Genomic DNA, 19,097 nt, shown 5'->3' with positions numbered 1-19,097 from the left:
ATGCCAGAAATGCGCACGCAGACTTGGACTGCAGCCCGCCTCCTGGGTCCGGTTGGACATGTGCTGTAGAGACTGAAAAGGCCTCTCTCTATTTTATTTCTTCATTGCAGAGCATGTACTACACATTAGTTCTAACTGCTTAACATCAGGCACTCAGCGAAGGTGTTAAAATTTGTTACTTGTTACATTGGTGAAATAATATATGGGCATGCTTAATGGCAGTCTGCATCAGGAACACTGCTATATGGTTGTATAAAACCGAACAAGGAGAAGGCACCATATTCTGCGATGGCATTTTAATAGTAACACTTATCCCAGTGTCTGTCTTGAGAGCTCAAGGCTATTTTTCTTTAGTCTGCAGTTACATTGCTCAAAGACAAACAACCCTGCACCTGCCTGGAGGCTCCACAGTGCCCTGCAAGGCCCTGCTGCACTGCTCTGCTCAGCCACTGCGGCCAGAGGTAGCAGCTAGCCAGGAAGCAGGAGGATACTTCATCCATCAGAATGGAGCAGAGCGGAGAACAGGAAGCAGAGGGACTCTCAGGAGAAAAAGCTCCTCAGAGGATGGATGCTCACAGTATTGGATCAGTTACTGAAATGGATTTGCTAGGCAGCCACAACTCTGTGGGTGAATTACTGTTTTTGTTAAAATCTCCTGACCTCCTCATAATGCTGCCATGGTTTAGGCATGTGTTTGTGTTAAGCCACCTCGCTGGCAGGACAGCAGAGTCACCAGCATTCAGACTGTTACTTCTCTGCTCACAGTCCCAGCTACTAGCCAAGGCTACTTGCTTACGCACCCGACCTTTAAACCCTTCAGCTAAAGGTGGCCATCCTCCCATACAAGCTTCTGGGGCTTGCAGTGCTGCAAGAATTCCTGCAAGTTCCCCGTTCCTGGCTCCCAGATTACAGAAGTGTCTGTGGCTGCTGGTTGCTGACTGCTCCTGTGGAACTGGGAGTATCTTGCTGGAGGGAACATTTCTTTTCTGGCATCCTACCACATCTACCTTACCGAAATTATGTTCTTTGGGAAAATGATAGCTTCAGAGTCGTAGATGATAACAGATGCGTGCACCATCTCTCTCACTCCTTCCCCTTTGCTTATTTTACTCTGGTTTCTTTGTCCTCAGCTCTCTTAAATCTGTCATTGGGGATTGTTTGAAGGTCGTTTGTAAGCAGTTAAGAGGCATCTTTGAGGGTTGGTACCCTAAGTTAAAGTACAGTCTGGTAAGAGGTAAGGATGCTTTGTATGGCAGTATGGGAAAGGAACAGATGTTTTTAGGGACAAAGACCTAAGATTTCTGGAACCTTGGTTCACGTTTGCGTTTCATGGCAAATTCTTTGCATGGTGTACAGCAAGTCATGTCAGCTCAGCCCCTTGGAGATCTGTGCTGTTGCTCCGTTCAGCTTTGGACTGCCTGAGGTTCCTGTATACTACGCAAAATGCCTGCCTTTGCCTGGCAAGAGTGAAATGCTTGGGAAGAGGAAGCCTCAAGTACCTTTTGGCCTGGTGCATCCTCTTGATAAAGCAGGGAAGAATAGGGAGAAGAAGGGGAAAAGCAACTTGGAAATGATCAGTGGTGCCTATGTGGAGGACTGGGTGCCTAACTGCAACTAAGGACCCTGCCTCTCTGCAGTCTCTATTCTCTTTTGCAGACAAGCTTACAAAGGACAGAGAAAAAGAATACAGAGAAGTGACACCAGTGGCTAGAAGATGTTCAAAAGCCATCGATGTGTTGTGGCCACGTTCCACATGTGCATGAGGCTTGGACACTCCACCACAGGCGCACGGAAACGCCATTGTATCTGACAAGTGCTGCTTCTTTGCTCCCTATTTACTGAGCATTTCTCACCTCCAGCTTTGGTACAGGCTCCCAGCAGGTTGACTACATTCAGATGATGTCCTATGTGTATGAGGATCTTCAGTTCGGACATTAAAGCCTTGCATTCATTAGTAGTTGCACATTCTGCTTAAGATAAACAGGAAAAAATCATCTTTACTCAACAGGATATCTTTAACAGGACACGGCAAGATCCTGTTTATACTTGGAAACAAAAGCCACCCAGGTTACTCGCAGTATCTCTACCTCTCAGACTCTTACACAGATAATAATTCAGCTGTTTCATTGTTTGTTGTTGACCTTTATGAAGTGGAATACCACTTTATCTTTGGGTGACTCTTCCTTTCTCTAGAATGGGTTACGGAGGGTTACTGTCCTGTATTAGAACTACCCTAACTCAGATACCAGAGAGCCTTTGCAAGGACTGAGTTTTGCAGGCTAAGTAAAGGAACAAACAATCATTCCAAGCAACAACAGCACACAGCCGAATGTTCTCTGTTTGTAGCAGTGATGTGCAGTTTAGCAGTACTTCTCTATGATACCTCAGAATATATTCCTCTACAGTACTGAGCAACACTCCAGGTGATGGAGGAATCCAGCACATCTGTAAGATGGGTCCCGAAATGTACTAGAGAATGTACAGCATTGCTGAATCTCAGTCCTGTGAGATCTCACTGACCCAAGAAATACACATCTGAGCAAAGCAGAGGGGACCATATTTGTGTGCTAACCATGAACGCGACACGTGACAAAGCAATGGTTGGCCAGGTACACTGTACCTCTGTTCTCTTTTGCTGGCGAAGCTAAGAAAGGCAGAATTCTGGCCAGAATTCTGTTCATATACTGGCCTATTTCCTCTATCTTCTTTCCAAAATTTTCATGGTCAAAATGTATTTTAACAAAATGGCTGTGTCCTGTTGCCTCTGTTTTTCCCTTAGCAAAATCATTTCAGATTTAAAAATGAAGAAATGGTTACATAACAGATCACTCAGTGTGACAAATGTAACCTCTTTATCTGTTTGTAGAATTCTCCACAAACGACTTTTTCACCAAGCTATGTGTCATAAAGGAGTTATTCCAAGCCCAAGATTTCTTCAGTCAACAGTGTTTATAGATGGGTATGTATGTGGGTGGCATCACTCCTGATTTACACTGGCATGAGCTGGAACACATGCCTGGTAAAATCTAAAGAGAACAGCCTCTGAAATGCTTCAGCTAATCTAGCACGTTAAGATGTAGCCTTCAAGCCAGAACAGATACCAGTCAACTTTATGGAAATGACAGATATGCTAGAATTACAGTAATGCAAACATCTCCAGAGCCTTTTTTTTTTTTTCTTTTTTCTTTTTTCTGAATGGTTTGACTCCCACTAGAGAATCTGGCTTATTCAGGAACATGATAAATGATGGGCATGTTAGTTTGGGTGGGCCAGGTTAGAGCAGGAGGCTGCTGGCCACACTGGGGGAGAAAAGGGTAAAACTAGATGGAGAAACTGTCAAAGAGTTCACTGAATATGTGTGGGCAGGGTAGAGTTGACATGAGGATCGGCTGGGAAGCACAGCATGGAAGTGAATGAAAACCCAGAGCTATCCAGGCCAGTAAGTTTGGGATGGAGAAGGATGTCTGGCTGGACCAGGGGCTTCTAGGCTACTTCAGGGATGGGTCTGGAGATGGGCATGGATCAGAGAAAACAACAGCAGAAGAGAAGATGATCTAAAGATCTACTGGCTAATGCAGAGAAGGCAGACAAGGTTCAAAGGAGGTCCAGAGAGGTGAAAAACTGATGGATTTGGCACTTCAGAGAGATGGGAAGTAGCAGAGCACCAGGAAGGCAAATGCTGTGATAGAAGTTGCTGATTAATGGCACTGAAGGGTTAATACTGTCATGCAGCAGTGATGCAGAGCAATGTGGGCTATGAAAAGCCATTCAGTGGGCATCAGCTGTACCTCTGAAAAATCCTACGTGAACAGCTAAAATCCTCCAACCCACAAACCAAGGCACTGGCTGATGCATTTATTCATGCGCTGTCTGCAGAGGCTTTGTATGTAAATGTAATATGAAAGAGCAGTCTCCAAGTTCATCCATTCCCCACTGCCGAATGGTGAAAGCTTTCCTTAATTTCAATAATTAGAAGCAAGTTGTCTCTAATTCATTCCCTTGGCACTGCTTTTTTTCAGCCCCTTGAACTGTTCTACATCTGGAAGGGCTGTGATCGAAGGCTTAGATCCAATTTCAGACTATCTAGTGTAATTACATTCCATAATCTGTTTCCCTCCTAACCCCACAGACCTGGAAGCTGCTGTTTTCCTCCTCTAGGAATACAAGACTTAATCAGCAGCACAGCATGGAGCCCACTTGTCATTTCCTACATGTTAACATCCACTGTATAACGACTAATTGCTCCCATATGGCAAACCCACTCCCTTCTGAACACAATGAACTTGGGACTCGTTTGGAGCTGAGAACTGGAAGCTTGTTGCCCACGTGTTCCCTGAGGAGTCTTCTGAGAATCTCAGAGGGATATGTACCTTTAAGCATTTTTACGGCAACTGTTTTGCAGGTTGAAGATTTATCAATGCCAAAAGCAGACGCCTCCACCACCTTCCCAAAAGCACCGTGACCCAGTGTTTTACCTAGAGAAGCAAGAGTCGAGAATGAGCCAAAGGGGGCTTACAACAGTCTGCATCAGATAAGAGGGAAACATGCATCCTTAGCTCTGCAAGAAATCCAAGACTCCAGCACCCAGGCACAACGCAGACCGGTAGTCGACAGAAACCTGTATCACATATTTGCAGTATATGGATACAAACAGTATGCTTTATATCCATATGACTTTAATGCAATACAGTATGTGACAGAACAGAGTAGAATAAATAAATCTGGATTCAGCTGAAGGCAAGGCTAAATATATAGATAGATATAGATATGGCTGAAGGGTAAAAACATTGCATACAGTTATCCTCGAGCCCTGGGAAGTCAGAGGCCAGGTTAAACATAGATTTGTGGAAGACTGATCTCATGAGTCACAGTCACAGAGACAGCCAGCTAAGGCACTCAGCCAGGACCCTTTGACCCTTCAGTTATTGGCATTTTTTTGAAGTAAAAACTATTAAAAAAATGAATTTCAGGTGATAATCTTTCTCATTTTCCCTTTCCTTTGAATTTTCGGGCCCATATTAGCTAGTGTGCTCGGAGGGCTCTGACCCACAATGCAGAAGGCTACACCGGGTATCATGGTCTGGCTTTTTGGTTCTGCCAGGTTCACCCTATGTCCCACCATCTTCTAATTTAATTTTTATTTTTTTGCCTGTCTTCCTCTTTCTTCCATGTTTTCCAGCTAAGGCTCTGTGGGCACCCCCCCACACGCATATTCCCTGCACTCATCATCGCACACAGATGTTGCCGTTCCTCTAAGCAAACACAGGCTGCGTTTTACATTTCCTTGCTCCATCACCCAAGGAGCTGAGCTGTTGAATTCAATTTGGTTCATTTTTCTTGGTAGTTCTTTACAGCTCAAAGCCAAGTTTGAATGGTTGATAAAGAATTGATTATTTGAAGAATTTGAAGATTTCTTCAAAAGAAAATTGACACTAAGACTGTCACCTTTCAGACTCACTTCTCTTTCCATCATCCCCTATGGGAGTGAAACGATGCTTTTGACAGGGACAGTACCCAGAGGTACCTTTCTTCCCTGTCAAGAGTTTGGTTTCACTTCTCCAAGAAACAGTAAGAGGTGATCACTTTTTTGAGAGACATCTTTGCTTTTCTTACCAAATCTCGTTTCTCCCCATTAAGGATGATGCTAAATTCTGTGACTCAGTGCCAGTTCTCACCAAAGGATGGGAGTATGCTGGCACTAAATGGAGGGCTGCTTCTTGGGTAATACAACAGATATAACTGAAATCAAGGAGCATGAGAAATCATCATTCTTTACAGTAATAATCTCCAAACCACTCACCCAGCCGCAGTCTGTCTCTTGGGAACTCCCATTTGCTGCTGTCATAGGGAAGACGGTCACATTGCTCGTCGAGAGGCATTTCCTCTGGATCCATTATAATTGACAGGTACCCTGTCTTAATGTCTGTGGCATCGGGCTAAAAACAGGGTTTGGAGAAATTATTCACAGTGTTTACCCTGCAATTCTAATGGGAGAGAGCTGTCATCTACAAGACGGAGTGCAAGCTGGGGAGTTCCCTGGATTCCAGCCTTAGCTCTGAAATTTATTCTGAACCATACGTGCATCACTTCAGCTTCTGCCTCTCTTTTTTTCTTATCTGGGAAATAAATGTTTACGTATGCCTGCCACTCAGCCGTGCTGGGAATAGTCATGGATTAATGTTGGTAAACACTCCGAGGACACAAAATCAATCATTGTCTTCGAGGTGTATCTGTTACTGGAGCTCAGTGCATTTCCCTGTGCACCCTGCGAGCCGCACTTCCTGGCACCCCATGGAGCACGTTCCATTGCATTTTCACAGTTAAGCAGCTTTTTGTAACAGGCTGGTTCTGCACAGCTATCAGCTTTGTAGCTATTGCTTTAATGCTAATTTTAAACTGAATATTAAATTAATTAACTTTTAAATTAAAAGTGGTTGAGAGCTGGTGAAAACTGCTGCTCCTAATGCTGCTCAGTGAGAAGCTGGGATGTGGTGGAACCTGTAAAGAGACTTGCATGGGTGTGGAATATAATAGGAAATTCTCTCTTCTCCACAGCTCTTTAAAACCTGAGACAAGGAGGAAAAACATGAATTTGATTACTGCATTTGCAGTAGGAGGGGAAATTTTATTCAAGTATCAGGTATCAGCACTAAGACTGCAGTTTGGGCGAGCTTCAGAGCAGAGAGCTGTGGTTGCCATTCTGTTTACAGTTTAAAAACAGCAAAATTCCTTAAAACTTTCCTGAAATTTTATTTTTTTGAGTCACTAAAGGAAGTAAAAGAATACCAGGGCATGGAGATAAAATAAGCCATGTGGTTTGGGCTCATTTCTAGAGTAAACATCCTAGAATCTTTCTTTAAACAGGGCTCCCTTCAATATCTGTATTTCAGAGAAATCTTATTGGATAGCTGTTGAAATCAAGCCCTCATTTTAGGGGAATTAGGATTTTGTTCTGTCTCCTAATCTTGCAAGGAAGTTTGTCTCATGAAAAAGGAAGAGCCTGATTTTCTGATACCGGGGAAGTGGGTAGAAGGCTCACATGTACAAGCGATCTTTTGAAAAGCTGAGGGACTGTCAGCAGAAATCTTGGACTTAAATTTCACTGGAACGTTTTGCACTTTTTCTACTCTCTGTCCCAAACATTCACACAGACTCGACTTCAGCCCTAAACGCTGGTGCTACACTGACAGAGGGTCCAAAAGCAGAGCCTCTGCACAGGATGGAAGCTCTCTTACTTTTCTCAGCTTCCGAATGAAGAGGGTCAGAAGAAGCCAGAAGAGGGTAGCTGCTAGACCGGTGCAGACCAAAATGATGACTTCGATGTTGGATTTCTCTTCAGAACCTGGGGGTTAAATGTACAGATGGATTTGAAATGTAGCCAGAGTCCTTGGCTGAACAAAAAGTTCTCATCTGTCCAGCACAATATCTGTGTTTTACCTTGGCTTGGACCTCACCTTGTATTTTAATGAAGGCTGATGTGCTGTCTTGGCCCATGTCATTGGATGCCTTGCATTCATAGAGCCCTTCATCATCCTTCTTCACTCGCTCAATGACCAGGGTATTATTTTCCATGGAAATTCCTGTAGTGAGGGATCTAGGTTAATTTTGTTACAACAATCTACCTGCCTACAAATGCTTGTAGGAGGCAGAGCACTGAAAATGAGCTCCCATCCTTGCAGGCATGATAAATGCTCTTGTTAGGAGCCATTTTAATTCCATGCTCCTCGTGGTTTGGCAACAACCCGACACTTTATTTTACCTCAATACCTGTTTAGATCGCTTGGGTATCACTTAACCTACAGCAAATGTGGCTGTTTATTTATGACAGGTAGACAGAGCCTGACAAAACGTTTATGGAAGTTTGTGAAGTGACGGAAAGAGGTTTTCTGATAGCAGTGGGATATACTGGAAGAAAAGGGAACTCAAAGAAACTACTGGAGAAAGCCAGCATTTTGGAGGCTGTGGGAAGTGTTGGGAGCTCTAGCATGTGGAACATGGGGATCAGGTTATGTGCATCCCTGGCAAAATCACTGCACGGAGCCATCCTGGCTTTGCAGAAGGCCAGGGGCTAGAGGTGGAGTGCCGAGAGAGAGGTGGCCTAGGGATGACCTATGTGAGGCTTCTCCATGTGTAATTTTCCTGATTTTGTGGCATGAAACTGAGAGCTTCTCCGTGTCACTAGGGATATATTTGGGGTAGAAACAGGAAAATACGCTGGGCTTTGAATCCAAAAGGGAAGGACACTTTGCGTTGGTCAGTGTTCTGCCCATGAATCCTGCTGTTGTTAACAAGAATGCTGCACATAACTTGCCATGCACTCTGCTGAAATATTTACCCCGAGGTGTTTTTTCCAAATATTTTATTTATGTTTCCATCGGTTGGATGTTACATGCTTGTCCCTCTAGAATTATTTATAAAATTTCAGTAGCTGTAAAGGGTTTCTGCTCAGAACAGTCTGATCTGAATTATGTATGATCCTGGATTTCCTACCTAGTCCAGGAAGCATAATTAAAGTCACAGGACTAGCTACTGACACAGGTTCCTTCAAGATTTATAGGAGATCTCAGGACAGAGAGATGAGAAGGAATTCCAGGCTGGGGTGGAGGAGCCCACGCTCCCTGCTCGTGGTGGCTGCTGTACGGGCTGAACGGAGAGCACGTTCTCAGGACTGTGTAGTGGGAGAAAGAGAAAGGCCGTGTGATGTGCCACGGCACAGCTTGCCCTGGTGGCTAGCTGCAAAGCACCGTGAGCAGGCACCACGGCCCTCTGGCCGCTCAGGGCCGTGCTTTCAGACCCATCCTGCAGGTACACTCTCCCTCCCGGGTTTATACACGGGCGCGGTGCTGCCGCACGCACTGGAAGCTCACCTGAGGCTGCTGAGATGGGGTGGCCGTTCTTCCTCCAGGTGATGTGAGGCTCTGGCGTTCCGCTGACTTTGCACTCCAGAATGATCTTGCCGCTGATGTTAACCTCCAGGTCGGTCAGGTTCTGGATAACGTACGGCGCTGCCTTTGCTGTAGTCACAAAGGAGAACAACAGACAGCGACATTTCAGAAGGCTTCTCCCACAGCTCTGCCATCGTCTCCCCTCTGGCCAGCCATGTGGCCTTGCTGGAAGTGGCAAAGATTTGCTGATGAGTGGTAGCAAAAATCCCACAAAAGATGATGGGAGGAGTTCATTTGGCTTATTTTCAAAGTGCCTAAGTGTAGATTCAGCTCCAGCTGGAGCCTCCTTGAGTTTCTCAGCCTCTGAAGGAAACAGAGGACAGCGAGTGGGAAGAGCAAATGCAGAGTGAATACAAAACAAGAAGGGAGGAGGCGAAGAGGAACCAGTTCTGAGGATTTTGGGTCATCCTCCACCACGAGAGGGGTTATCTGCTTACTACACAGCGTGTTAGTCTCTGCTTTATAGAACAGAATAGGTTATGCTCATTTATAAAAGGCATGGGAAAGCAATTGAATGAAATCGCTAGCACAGTATAAAAAATACATAAAGCCATCAATAAGGAGAATAGCTGATGGGTGTTAATACATTTAAAGGAGCTATTTAAAAGCTAGTTTGTGTAGGGGAAGGAGAATGGGTTTGGAGGGGTGACTTTGTGTATGTTCTTGAGAAGAACTGCATCTCTGCCATGTGCCAGACAAATAACAGACCCCGGTAATTCTCACAGGAGCGTGATTAAGATTCCAGCTCTCCCATGGCTGTATTCCCAGTTTAGCTGTGTTTTTCCCGTAGCCATCATGTGTAGGTGTCTGTGTAGGCAGAAATTTGACTAAACGAATAAAAATATCTGCCAGGGGAGAGAGAAGCAAATCGCATGAATGCAGAGTGCAGCAAAAGCCCGGTGCCTCCGTGTCAGGGGCTGCTGGCAGGTGGCTCTGGTGCCAGCGGTGGGGACGAGCCAAGCTGTGAGTGCTGCAAGGTAGCGGTGAGATTCTTTCCCTTCCTCCTCACTGCAGGAAGAGGCAGGTGCTCCTGCCATTTCTTAAAATAAATCACCTCCCACTCAGGTATCGGAGCGGTGCTAGCCACAGCTGTGGCGTGGGCGAGCACGTGTGTGTGTGTCTGCGTGGAGGGGAAGGGGCTGCGAGAGCCTTGGCTGCTCTGGGGAGGAGACTGCATGGGCAGTGTGTTCCTTCACTTAAATGAGAATGAAGCCAGCCCTGCACAGCCTGCTTTTTACCGAAGTGACAAGTGCTTATGGCAGCATAGCTGTCCCTTCGGTGTCTCGTTATCCATTAATCATAGAATCATAGAATCATAGAATATCCTGAGTTGGAAGGGACCCTTAAGGATCATCAAGTCCAACTCTTGACACCGCACAGGTCTACCCAAAAGTTCAGACCATGTGCCTAAGTTCACAGTCCAATCTTTTCTTAAATTCAGACAGGCTCGGTGCAGTGACCACTTCCCTGGGGAGCCTGTTCCAGTGTGCAACCACCCTCTCTGTGAAGAACCCCCTCCTGACGTCCAGCCTAAATTTCCCCTGCCTCAGCTTAACCCCATTCCCGCGGGTCCTGTCACTGGTGTTAATGGAGAAAAGGTCTCCTGCCTCTTGACAACCCCTTACGAGGAAGTTGTAGACTGTGATGAGGTCCCCCCTCAGCCTCCTCTTCTCCAGGCTGAACAGGCCCAGTGACCTCAGCCGTTCCTCGTACGTCTTCCCCTCAAGGCCTTTCACCATCTTCATAGCCCTCCTCTGGACACTCTCCAACAGTTTCATGTCCTTTTTATACTGTGGTGCCCAGAACTGCACACAGTACTCGAGGTGAGGCCGCACCAGCGCAGAGTAGAGCGGGACAATCGCCTCCCTTGACCTACTAGTGATGCCGTGCTTGATGCACCCCAGGATACGATTGGCCCTCCTGGCTGCCAGGGCACACTGCTGGCTCATATTCAACTTGCTGTCTATCACGACCCCCAGATCCCTCTCTTCTAGGCTGCTCTCCAGCGTCTCATCGCCCAGTCTGTACGTGCAGCCAGGGTTTCCCCGTCCCAGGTGCAGGACCCGGCACTTGCTCTTATTGAACTTCATGTAATTGAACTAATGTAAGTGGAGAAGCCAATTTAGAAATCACCATCTAACCCAGCTTCTAAAGGACTCTGTTTTCTGCACCCCCGCTTGCTTCTGGTTATTTAGTTCTGCTCTGTTTTTGTGCTTTGGGTTTTTCTTCACTGGGAGAAGAATGGTGCACTTTCTCAGCAGCCCTTTTTTTTTACTGAGAAAGCTTTGAGATGATTGCTTTGGGATCTGTGGTATCACTATTTGATGTAAATAAAAGAGTTGGGGGGTTTGGCTATATGTAACTCTAGTGAAGTGCATCCCAGTCACCCAGAATAACGGTACATGGCGCTTGAGTATACACCCGGCCGGTAACATTTGTGGTGACATAGCTGGGTCCAAAGCTGTTTAGGGATCTACACCACCCTGGCAGCTGTAGATGGGTGGTCTTCTCCCAGTCACACAGATCTGGGGTGGCAGTCCCACATGAGAGATGGGCTGTCATTTACTCAAGGGCAATATCTTTTCTGCTCAGTCAGGGCTAAGTCTGCACCCAGCATGGAATTAGGGAGGTAAAAGGCTGCTGAAATCACCTCGCTGTGTAAGGCGAATATTTTGTATGAAACCAGCTGGGTGAGTTCTACACATGAGTAGGAGTCAAACCTCACTCAGAAACACGAAAAAAAACCAACGCAGTGTGTATTAGGACTGTCCCTAAGAAATGCTGACCACCTTCTGCTTTGCAAAGCCTCAAAGGGAGCTGCAGACGCTCAGCATTTCAGCCCCTCTGGCTGAGTGATGCCCTCCCTGCTGCCGTTTGCCACGGGCAGGACCCACCTCTGACGAGGAGCTGCGTGTGCTGCTCCAGCGTGTCCGTGCTGTTGTGCTGGTTCTCAGCTCTGCACTTGTAGAGGCCCCCGTGCTCCTCGGTGACGTTAGCAATGACCAGCGTCAGGGAAATGGAGTAGTTGTCGATTTTCTTGATCACCGAGTCGCCGGGAGCCGCCTCTGAGGAGGGGTAGTACCAGCCCACGTTGCTGTAGATGTACTTGGAGGCCCGGCAGGTCAGCTGGGCGTCGTTCCCCACAATGGTTGTGACCTGTGGGTCTGTTTGCAGCCCAAACGGCACATCTGGGAGGAAGAGAAAACACGTTCACAGTTCAGTCACACCTGAGCACATTTTGGCTGCCTGCTTGCAGCTTGATGGTTGGATTTCCAAGAGCAGCCCCAATGCAACCAGCCCATTTCAGTGAGACCGGCGCTGGTGCTCACAGCCAGGCACTCGTGCTTGGGCATTGAGTAAGCGACTGTACCTCGCCCATCACAGCTCCAACCTGGGGTAATTTTCACCCTCAGTACTCTAATCATGCCATTTTCAAGTAATTAATCGAAAGCTTTTATATAGAAGTAGTTAATGGACTAGGAGACTCCGCTATGCAGGTAGACAAATGTGTTGGTGAGACCTTTCTGTCTGCTCCCGGTGCCTGGAAGTGCGGTTGCGTAAGGGTAGAGAAACCTCTCCCATTTCTCACAAGTGACACTCTCTTTCTTCACCACCGAATAATCTTCCCAATTCTCTTTTATTTCGATGATGTGGATATTTACTTTCATCATGTGGGTATTTACTTGATCAGTGGAAGGATTAACTAATCTAATGATGTGTGAGTCCTGGAGGCTGTAACAGTTAGCCGAGTAATGCTTGGAGGCACGAGTCCAATCTATCCACAAAAGAATAAGCAGTTTCTTGCTATATTTTTAGTAACTTTTCACTTCAGAAAAAAATCAATTTTCCTGAAGTGCTGAACTGAATCCATTTTAAGACAATAAATGTGTTTCTGAGTCGAGTGCCAGAATCTGGCCTACAGATAATTCCAATTTCTGCATTAGCTGCCAGAGACCTACGATTAACTCGTGTCTGCAACATATTCTTTTCCCTTTTTATTCTGTTAGCTTCAGCCATCTATATACCAACAGACTTTAATGAAAATGCCCTGATAACCACAGTGACCTGTGTTCTGGCTGTCAGGTCAGGATTTAGAAGCGGTGGAAATGGAGAGCTGTGAGGAATCCCTTAGAAACGTTACCAGGCACGGTACTGGGATGATGAGGCTGTTTGGGAGGACTGGTTCTGGGCTACCTCCTGAACACCAACAGTGCTTGCAATAAATCCCGTAGACCGTTGCTTCAGTACTGGGCTGTTCATAAGATGCTTTCTCAAGCTAGGCTGAAATGGGTGGTACTTTGGGGGGGACAGAAGTTAAAGCCGAGCAAGTATACTTCACACCTGCAATCGGACAAATTCCACGTGGGAGCAGGAATTTGGCCAGGGGCTCACACTGCAAACTCTTGCAAAAAGCTCCGTTGAAGCTACAGCTGAACATAAATAGCAGGGCTGTTGAAATAACCAATCTACCTTATAATAAACCATATATTCCATACACTCCAGAGCCCCAAGGGAGCTTTCAGATGTGGTTAGAAGTCTCTCTTCTTCACAAGTCATCTAGAATAGAACCAGCAAGCTTTGCTTCATGGTTTTTAATGACCAGCACCAGAAATGTTTCACAAAAGTTCCAAAAAGAGAAGAGACCCCTCAGGCCACAGCAGTGGGGATTGTTGTATTTCCTTTCTTTCCTTTTCATGAAATTGCACTTTACTTCATGCAGTGTTTTGCTAGGCTCAGTTGCTCTTTCTGACTTAGCGCTAGCTGCGTGCTCAAGCTGACGTGTGTGATACCACCACTCCTCTCGTCTGATGTCTTGTGGTTCCGACACGCCAACCTGATGCTTATCAAAAAGGGGGGAAAGTCAGAGGCCAGCAAAAATTCCCGAAACAGGAGGAATTAAGGTCCAGTGAAAACAATGCGATGTGGTATGAGCAGCATCTCTCTAGCACCCGTTGAAGCGAAATAGGGACAAAATGCCCTCGTTACTTGTTTGCTTTTCTAAGCATTTGCTCTTAGCTCCTGCAAGAGTTACAGAAATCAAGCAGATGGATCTTTTGGTCCTTAAATAAGCTCAGTGGTCTGGGAGACCTTCTGAAAATCCTTCCAACCTGAATTACCCTGTGAGCCTTAGTGCTTAGTGAATGGATTCTAGGTGAAGTGGTGAGCTTGGAGCTTGGTTGTGAGTAAAACACTGCAGCTCTGCAAGCCTTCAAGGCAGACTAATCCCAAGTGGATGGGATGGCAGCCCTGCTTGCCCTTGCTTCTGCCTCTCAGGGAGCTTTTCTTCAGGAGAACTGGGTCATGCAACTCGTCACCCCTTTTTTTTGGCAGGGCAAGTTGCCGTGAATGGCAGTGGAAAAAAGCCCCGAGGGGAAATGGAGCTTGTCCTGTGGAAGGCACCGTCTGGTGCACGGCAGTGACAGCGCAGGCTGGAGCACCCAGAGGTCTCTGTCATTTCAGGGCAAGTTCCCAACGTGCTAATTTGCAAGCTGAAATTGTGAGGGATGCTCAACAGTTTCACCTTGCTGCTGGACTTCGCTAGTGCAGGGCTTTTTCTGCCAACTTACTGTTCTGGGGGCAGTGGACGGGCTTGTTTTTCTTATCACTTCTTCTACTGACATTTTTTATTTAGCGTTTTGAATATTTTTAGCTGGAATTTGTGCTATTCTCTGCCATCTTGTTAGTCTTTCAAGAAGCTCTTTCAGCTCCAATAGAATATTCATTGATTTTCATTACAGTGGAAGGAAAAAGAGGGGAAAAAAAGTCTCTCTCACTCTCCTCTCTCTTTTCTCCTCCTACCTGAATTGTCTGGGGAGTAACAGCAGCATGGAGAGCACATTATAGGTCAGTTCATCTCTTAGACTACTTTGCTTACACAATCTTGAACCTGAGCAGTGATTAACTTCCTCTCTCGGAACAGATACAGTGTTTTAACCGACTCCTAATAACTTGGCCAGAAGAATGCACCGTGGGGCCTTTTCTCTTTTATCAGCAGTCACCAAACATTTGTCTTTCGTATTGTATTACAGTGTAGTAGCCGCGAATTTCACTCTCAACTGTGTGGGATTCCATGACAAAATAGGGAAATGAGCCATTGGGAGAAGGTAAAAAGTCAGCATAAATCAAAAGAAAGTCTGGCTCCATTTGTATTTACAAGGAATTAATTGGTTTTAATTTCCTGTGCTTTGCACAATAATCTGGATAATTCAAAACTCCTGCTCCTGCCCAAATTCCATCCCGCTGCCTGTCAGAGGGGGGGTCTCCAGCAGGCATTCGCATGTAGGGAGAGTGAGAAAAAGAAGGGGTGAGCCCTCCTGAAGCAGCATGGAGCTTTTCATAAATCCTATAACCATGTCAGGAGTAAGCAAACTGAGAGTGGCAAGCAGTTGTAGGAAAGCCCAGTTCATCCATTGTTCCAGCATCTGATCGCCGATTCTTATCTCAAGTTTGAAGTATAGGATTTTCTTTCTGGTAGAAATCCTTAATTTCATTTTTCGGAGTTGTTTTTGCAATCAGATAAGAGGCTTTTGTTATTATTTGTTATTCTTATCATACTTCATTTATATTCCAAGCATATTCAGAGGTTTCAGATGGGTGGGATCCCATTTTGTTGTTTGCAGTACAGTTACACAAAGGCTTGGATTTGATGTCCTGCGGACCTCCAGTGATACACAGCTGCTCTTTCCAAGGTGCGGAGCAGAGATTAGGAGGTAAATCGTACCCCTTGGTGGCAGAGGGCACCTCCAGAGGGCACCAGCTCAGCTTTGGGCTGCACTGGGAGGGTTTGGGCAGCCTCGAGCACTCTTTGGTGCGCCAGCAGGGCTGGGCAAGGCCATGGAGCTGTGTGAGCATCTGATGGATGCCCACACTGCCTCTGCACGGGACAAAACAGTCGTCTGGCTGAGGTGGGAACACTGCTGGCAGGCCTGTGGTAGGCAGGATGGCTGCGAGACGGGTTCTGTTCCAGCAAGGGGGGTTAGCAGAGACAAAGACAAGCACCAGGCAGGCCTTGAACAGCTTCAGTGGGGCGCTCGCAGGGCATCTGCAGAAGGAGCTCCAGGAGGGCAGCGTGGCCGCCGGACCCCAGGGTTGCTCACCCCACTGCCCCCTTCCGTGGCTCGCTGTCAGTGTGATCTGCAAACCCTGGTGACCCTGCACTGAAATGGATTCCAGAGAAAGGCTTTAAAAATAGACGGCAGTGCTATTTCTAGTGCCTGTGGGAGTTTTTGAGGGGGCTGAGCAGTGGAAAAAACAAAATGGCTGTTGGTGGCATTCCCCTGGGATAAACACTTCTCCGAAAGGGGCGCGGTGCTGCAGGCACCAGGCTGAAGTCCAGCCTTTCCCCCAGAGCAGGTGCAGCCTGGGCAGCACCCGACTGAGCTTTCCCTCGTCAGTGCCCTGACAAAAGAGTCTGAAATGCTACCTCATTGTGGGGAAAAAAAAACAACCACAACATGACGACTACAGAACTTGTGCCAATTCAGTATTTTCTTGTAAAAGAATCTTCTCTGAAAGGCACAAAATGAAAATAAAACATAGTTGTGAAAGGTGCAACCGTTGTGCCAGCCCTGGGAGCCTGCCCTCATGCCAGTTGCCTGTTTGGTTGCAGCAGCGCTGGCTTTAGCCCCCGAGTATTGCAAAGTACTGCGAATAGCTCGGGAACATGCTGCGTTGAGTAACCCATCCAAACATAGCTGGCAGGGCTCAGAGCAGAAACAAACCCACGCTTGGAAGGGAAGGGCAAAATAAATGGCTGGTCTTCGGTCTGCCTAGAAAGGCATCATGTGGACCTCTCACGTCTGTGCTTTATCTCTCAAAGGTGACCCTTGAAAGGCTTTTTCTTAGATAAATAAGAGTTTGGGCTTTGGAGAACATCTTCTTGGGGCTTAAACTCCCTTCTGGCTCCAGAAGGCGTTGGGTAGTGCACAGAAGCTGTAACTGGAGGCGCAATCCTTCCCCCATATGGCACCAGCTTCGTCAGCCTTGGATCCCATTTTGCGATAGTACTTTGGTACTTCTGTGTAATCAGAATGGTGACAGGCTTTAGTGAGCGCTTGGCTGGTTAGCCTGGTGTGAAACGTGCTGAACTGCTTTTGAGCAACGGAGGCAAAGCACACAGGACAGACGAGAGGCAGAGGGGGGCAGAGCGTTGCCGGGAGTGAGCTCAGCCCTCGGAATGGGCTTCACGGGGAAGAACAGGAATGGTGGCAGTGAGACATTTACCTTCCAGGGCAATTCTGCACAATTTGTTTTAAAATTGTTATTTTGATGCAAATTCTACAGGCCAACATCCACTCATCCAGAAAGTGAGTACAGAAATGATTCACTTTGGTCTGGTTAAGCACTTGAACAAGGCTCTCCCTGGACTCTTCGCCTTTTTTAAGCTCCCATTTCTCCTAAAAGCATGATGCAGGTCCTGATCTCACTACTAAAGAATTCCTGTGTTAAAAGGTTAAGGACATATTTGTTTGGATTTGTGTTCTTTGGAGCACTAGCATGTTCACCTCCTCCCTCCTTAAAGGGCAGAGAAAAGGCTAATTGCTCGGGCAGGGATCTAAAGTCACAGCAGCTCCCAGTGACAGCAGCCCTGCGTTAGGGCTGGATATTGGCCTTGCTCACCTTTGCTATGCCCACCGAATTAACTGGAGGTGACCATTTTCCCGAGTCAGAGAGAAGCTTCAGGCCACTGCACGACCACACAGGACTGAGCTTTTGCTAGAGGTTTCGTGAGGACAGTGCTCAGCTGTCCTGAGCGCTGCTTTAAAACCCAGGCAGCTAAACTGGGGGCCTGAATCCATAGCTGGCAAAGGCAAAATGGGCATCAGGTCTGCTGCTGGATACATCAAACTCAGCTGGGCGCTGGCGGGACACAACCTTGCATGTGGTGAAGAGCCTGGGCTCTGTGTGGTTTGGAGAGCTTTGAAACCACAATGCCCAGGGATTTTCCATTCCAGCCACGCTCACCAGCTGTGTGCAGCTTTAGAGGCAGTCCCAGCAGCAGCACCCGGGTTTGGTGCAGTGTCCCTGCGCTGCTTACCTGAGACGTAGAACTCGATGCTCCTCTCTTCTTCGCCGATCTTGTTTGAAGCCACACAGTAATAGATCCCCGATGCGCTGCTGTTTTCCATAGTCAGCGTGCTCACAATCTGCCAGGCAAGGAGAGAAAAATTAAAGATGCTGAATGTAGGGCAGGCTTAGCAGAGGGGTTTGGGAGCAGTGGGTAAGTGTATAATTTGTGGCAGAGAAGCTAACAAAGGAGCTGCTAGCCATGAGTGGAGCTCACAAGCATACAAGTGCTCTTATTTGTTGGTCTCATCTCACATCACCTCATCCCAGGTAATTCTCTCCTCCTTCCTTCCCCATGTGAAAAACAGGTTTGTGTATGACAACATCAGCAAAGTGCCCAAAGCGAAGGACCTGGGAGATTCATCCAGGACATAGCAAATCAGCCCCACACCCACCTGCTTTCTTTTCAGCTTTTCAGGGATGGTTTCCACGGGTGACAGGACACGCACACTCGCACGGGAGGCAGGTCACTCACAGAGCTGTGACTGCAGGGTTTGGCTTTGTTTTGATATAACCCCAGAGAAGGGGGCGATGCGGCCCCTTTGGGCCCCAGCTCGCTCTTAGGAGTGGTCCTGGGAAGCACCTTGATCCCATAACCCTTCCCCTGAGCCCCGCTGGAACCTGCAGGGTGCAGAAGGAGCCCCTGGAGAAGCCGCGTGGGGTGGGACACTTGGCAAGGCACAAGGAAGGGGCGGATCGTGACGGAGAAGGGAGGAACGCCTGTCCTGAGCTTCACCACACAGAAAAAGGAAGCAGCTCAGTCACTTGTGGGGGCTGAATTTGCACACCTCTTCAACAGCTTGTGCTCTTTAAGCATCCTAAGCCCTGCCTCTACACAGGGCCTGGCTAACGAGGAGCCAGCCATATGGCACTCCCCTCTCCCTGCCGCGATGTGCCGTCACAGGCTTGTGAAGAACTATCATGGCTTTAATTATTTCTAGTTCTTCCTTCGGACTGCTAGCAAGAAAGTAGGGTCTAGGCCACCATAGCAGAGATGCTCCTGCAAGATTGCTTTGCTTTCCCTGCAGCCATTCACTTGAGGAACTCTGAGCCCTCACATTTGGAACAAATATCACTTTCGGTGCT

At 47.1% G+C, this 19,097-nt stretch overlaps 1 protein-coding gene across 2 annotated transcripts in view; it reads right to left on the bottom strand.

Annotated features, from left to right (window-relative positions):
• LOC309882993 (vascular endothelial growth factor receptor kdr-like) overlaps positions 1-19,097 on the bottom strand; it is a 131,753-nt gene that overhangs the window by 28,080 nt on the left and 84,576 nt on the right. The window contains exons 12-19 of one of the 2 annotated variants that reach the window (XM_082770611.1): positions 17,983-18,091; positions 11,840-12,133; positions 8,868-9,014; positions 7,455-7,580; positions 7,236-7,342; positions 5,801-5,936; positions 4,371-4,475; positions 1,854-1,970 (exon numbers count right to left, since the gene is read on the bottom strand). In XM_082770611.1, the coding sequence (XP_082626737.1) occupies positions 1,854-1,970; positions 4,371-4,475; positions 5,801-5,936; positions 7,236-7,342; positions 7,455-7,580; positions 8,868-9,014; positions 11,840-12,133; positions 17,983-18,091 (1,141 nt within the window). The remainder of the gene's footprint in view (positions 1-1,853; positions 1,971-4,370; positions 4,476-5,800; positions 5,937-7,235; positions 7,343-7,454; positions 7,581-8,867; positions 9,015-11,839; positions 12,134-17,982; positions 18,092-19,097) is intronic. The other variant, XM_082770612.1, reaches the window with a different exon arrangement.

This window comes from Aythya marila (genome assembly GCF_965140915.1).
Source record: "Aythya marila genome assembly, chromosome: 13".
Taxonomy (NCBI): domain Eukaryota; kingdom Metazoa; phylum Chordata; class Aves; order Anseriformes; family Anatidae; genus Aythya; species Aythya marila.
The sequence above is the reverse complement of the archived record's forward strand: the minus strand, read 5'-3'. Positions and strand labels throughout refer to the sequence as shown.